Genomic DNA, 3,326 nt, shown 5'->3' with positions numbered 1-3,326 from the left:
TTCTGTGTTTGTTGCATTACATGCACGCAAGATTAAAACCATTGTTAACGTAGAAATAGCCACAACTGAAAAAACACCAGAGATGAGAATGCTGTCTGACGTGGCTTGTAGATACTAGTATGTGCAGCAGCTCACTCATGCCCTGAGAGTTAAGTGCACATTGCCAAACAATTATTTTAAGCGAGTTCTTTAGCATTAAGAGCTACATGTTTCTTCATTAAATAAAGAATTACATTTTAGGAAGTGTCTCCTTCTTCCATGAGGAAGTACTTAAGGTAGCATGTGTAATAGTGACAGCTGTCTGTTAGCAGCATTACTGCTGTAGTACACTGGCTCAGAAGACAGGTGCATCACCTCTAATTCCTCATCAACTCTGTTTCAGAGCTATGGCTTACATTTCTGAAAGGCACATAGCACCACCTAAAGAATGTAAGGAAGGCAGAAAGGTATTAGTCAAGCAATCATTCCTGAAACTTCAAGAGATCATTCATTTATTCCTTTGAGGCAGACTTGCACTCTCTTCTTTCTGCTCTCTAATTTCCAAAAATTTCTTATTCTTCACAGACCCGGTGCAATCCAGTTAAGAAACTTCATAGCAACTTCAAAACCAAGAAAACATGCCTGGAAAAGAGAGAACATACAGAACAAGTAAGGATTCTAAAAGCCTGTTCCAAACAAGGCTTTTGAAATGCAGCAGTATAAACACCTGACGTGGCTGATGTGGAAGGAGGAAGAGAATAAAAAAAGGTCTTGGACAAGAGGCAAGAATTCTGCCACATCCCCTCCACGCAATGGCAGCACTTCCGCTCTATTAGGCTCATTATTTGTAAGGGGAAGCCAGGCCAAACTACTCATCCACACATCTGTCTTCTGCTGGTGGATGTATAAAGACTATCGGAGGAAGTCAGGAAAGGGCTTTCATGCAAAGCTTTGAAGGAAGGTTTACTTAGTGTTCATCCCAGTTAAGGTAAATTTTTAGAACCTGGACACCAACAGCCAAAAGCACCTGTAGTGACAAGAATCTCCCTGAAATGGGACAACAGCGAGCAGCTGGTCATCTCCTCTACAGACTGCAAATGTTCACGGTGAGTGGCCAGGTCCCTCAAACCAGCCTGGAATCACAATTTACTTACTGCGTTAGCAGGAAATGCCCTGATCATTACAGCTGTGAAGCCTTTATACAGAGATGCAACTCCTTCCTCTCTGATAAGTTCTCTGAGCACGTCTCTAAAGCCATTTGGGTATTTTCCTGGAGGAGCTGAAAGGGATACAAAACACATTAGCTACAATGTGTGGCAGTCAAAAGTGCTCAAGGATGTGGCGTATTTAACAGGCCAGGATTTTCAACAGGTTCATATTGCTGTACCATCTAGGTGACACCAGAATCCAAGCATTGCTTAAGCTATGTTGTGACAACATCTGCTTGGGAAAAAGCAAGCAAAAAAAAAACAAACAAAAAAACCTCACTAAGAAGGTAGGTGCTTGCCATCATCACAAAGAATTTACATCATCAAGTCATTGGAGGGCAGGGAAGAAAGGAGAAGAACTTTTGTCAGGGTCGGAAGTCTGAGCTGTTACTTGCACTGCTGATCACAACTCTCCCAAGAGCTGCAATCAGGAGATAGGAAGATACAAAAACTGATGAAGCTGATTTATAAGAAACAGAAAACGAACCTATCACATGCCTCAGCCAAGAACAGCAACAGACTTCAGGTGAAAAGCACAGGCTGTTTTAATGCTGATGTTACACAGATTTGCTGAGGTGTTTTTAAAAAGTTGTAAGATTCAAAGAACAAGTTCTTCCTTCTCCTGACACTTCTCTGGAAGTACTGCCTCCACCAGCCCTCTCAGCAAGTGCTCCACAAACCCACCCAGTTAAACAGCTCCACCATTAACCCACATCACCTGTCCTGCAGTAGTGGAACAAGGAGCAAAGCTGTAATGTATTTCACACTCAGCTCTTGGTATGATGTCAAACAACCACAGCAGTCATTATTCATAGAAGAAGAAAACAAGCTCCCTGCATTAGATTGTCGTGATCTGTGACTCAGGAAACAATAGTTACTGCCCAGAGGAAAGGTGAGTTTCACAGACAGAGGCTACGGGCAGCCTTAACCAAATTATTAATTGACTAGGACTCCCAGAGAAATCAATGGAAGAACTGTCAAACTTTGCTGAAGTGCAAGACCTGAGGCCATCCTCCCCATAATTAGGCCATAGGTACTTAAGAGCAGAGCTGCTACTCTAAAAGCAATGCTCTCAGCAAGGCACACCCAGTTACTATAAATTTCAGGTAGCAGAGGCTACAATTTATACAACTATGTCTGAAGCAAAATAACAAAGCCTCCCAAAGAATTATGTTTGTAATAAAACTGCCATGACAAGCACTTCTATTATTAAGACATCTATGTTTAGGTTTCAAAACGGGTATCTCAAATCGGGATCATTCCCTCAGCAGGGAGGGAGAAACAGAGAAGTGCAGCCTGATCTGACAAAAATTTGCAAGGAAACCACCTAAAAAGCTCAGAACACACTTGAGTCTTTCATGTACTCGTCTCGAGCAGTGCTCAGGATGTGCTACCTCCTGGATGCTGTGCTCAGATGGCATCTCCCATGGCTGCTCAGCCCGTCCCCAGGATGCTGTGACACGCTGGCATGCAACTCACCGGTCTGGAAACGGGATTTCAGCACATCTGGTGGAATGGCAACTGCCCAGTTGAAGATTCCAGCCAGGCCCCCGGCAAAGAGGATCCGAGGCACGCTGAGGTCACTCACACTGTGGCAGGATTGAAGTGAGAGGAAAAAGAAAAAAAGGCAAGTAAAAACTCTTTTAACTAAAGTGACAATAAAAGTGACAGCCTGGCGGACAGGCAGAAGGCAGCACAGTGCTGCAGACACAGACAGAGTGCAGTATTTGAGCAAGATACCCTGTGGGCAAAATGTACTAACTTCATCCTAAAGGTTTAAACTTTTTCATTCAGTAGCACACACACACAGATGCTCTGGGGGATAAAAAACACCACCACCAAAACTCCACAACAACATACAAACCCCACAACGACTCGTCCCCAGCAATTTGTGCACATAGAGGGGTGAAAACCAAGAGTCTTACTTTAAGTATTCCTTACTGGGCTAGAATCTGAGAGAAACTCAGAGTACTGTCGTAATTGTCAGTTAACCCCAGACCGAAACAGCTCAACTCACAGGACGGACAACCCTTTTTCTTTTTTTTTTTTTTTAAATTTGTTTTGATAATACTGCTCTAAATCTCTTTGTAGCTGGAGAGATTAATCAGCATTGTCTGGGAAGTCCAGAAAACGATGACT

General features: G+C 43.1%; 1 protein-coding gene across 1 annotated transcript in view; it reads right to left on the bottom strand.

Moving 5' to 3' along the window:
- Nucleotides 1–558: 558 nt before the first annotated feature.
- The window catches only part of SLC25A20 (solute carrier family 25 (carnitine/acylcarnitine translocase), member 20), a gene marked incomplete at its 5' end in the record, with an annotated part of 9,513 nt that continues 6,745 nt past the window's right edge, over nucleotides 559–3,326 (bottom strand). The window contains 3 exons of the mRNA XM_009867958.1: nucleotides 559–621; nucleotides 1,134–1,258; nucleotides 2,667–2,783. Coding sequence (XP_009866260.1) covers nucleotides 559–621; nucleotides 1,134–1,258; nucleotides 2,667–2,783 — 305 coding nt within the window. The remainder of the gene's footprint in view (nucleotides 622–1,133; nucleotides 1,259–2,666; nucleotides 2,784–3,326) is intronic.

The sequence above is a fragment of the Apaloderma vittatum genome, unplaced genomic scaffold (assembly GCF_000703405.1).
Source record: "Apaloderma vittatum isolate BGI_N311 unplaced genomic scaffold, ASM70340v1 scaffold19434, whole genome shotgun sequence".
Classification (NCBI taxonomy): domain Eukaryota; kingdom Metazoa; phylum Chordata; class Aves; order Trogoniformes; family Trogonidae; genus Apaloderma; species Apaloderma vittatum.
This window is presented reverse-complemented; position numbering and strand designations above follow the sequence as displayed.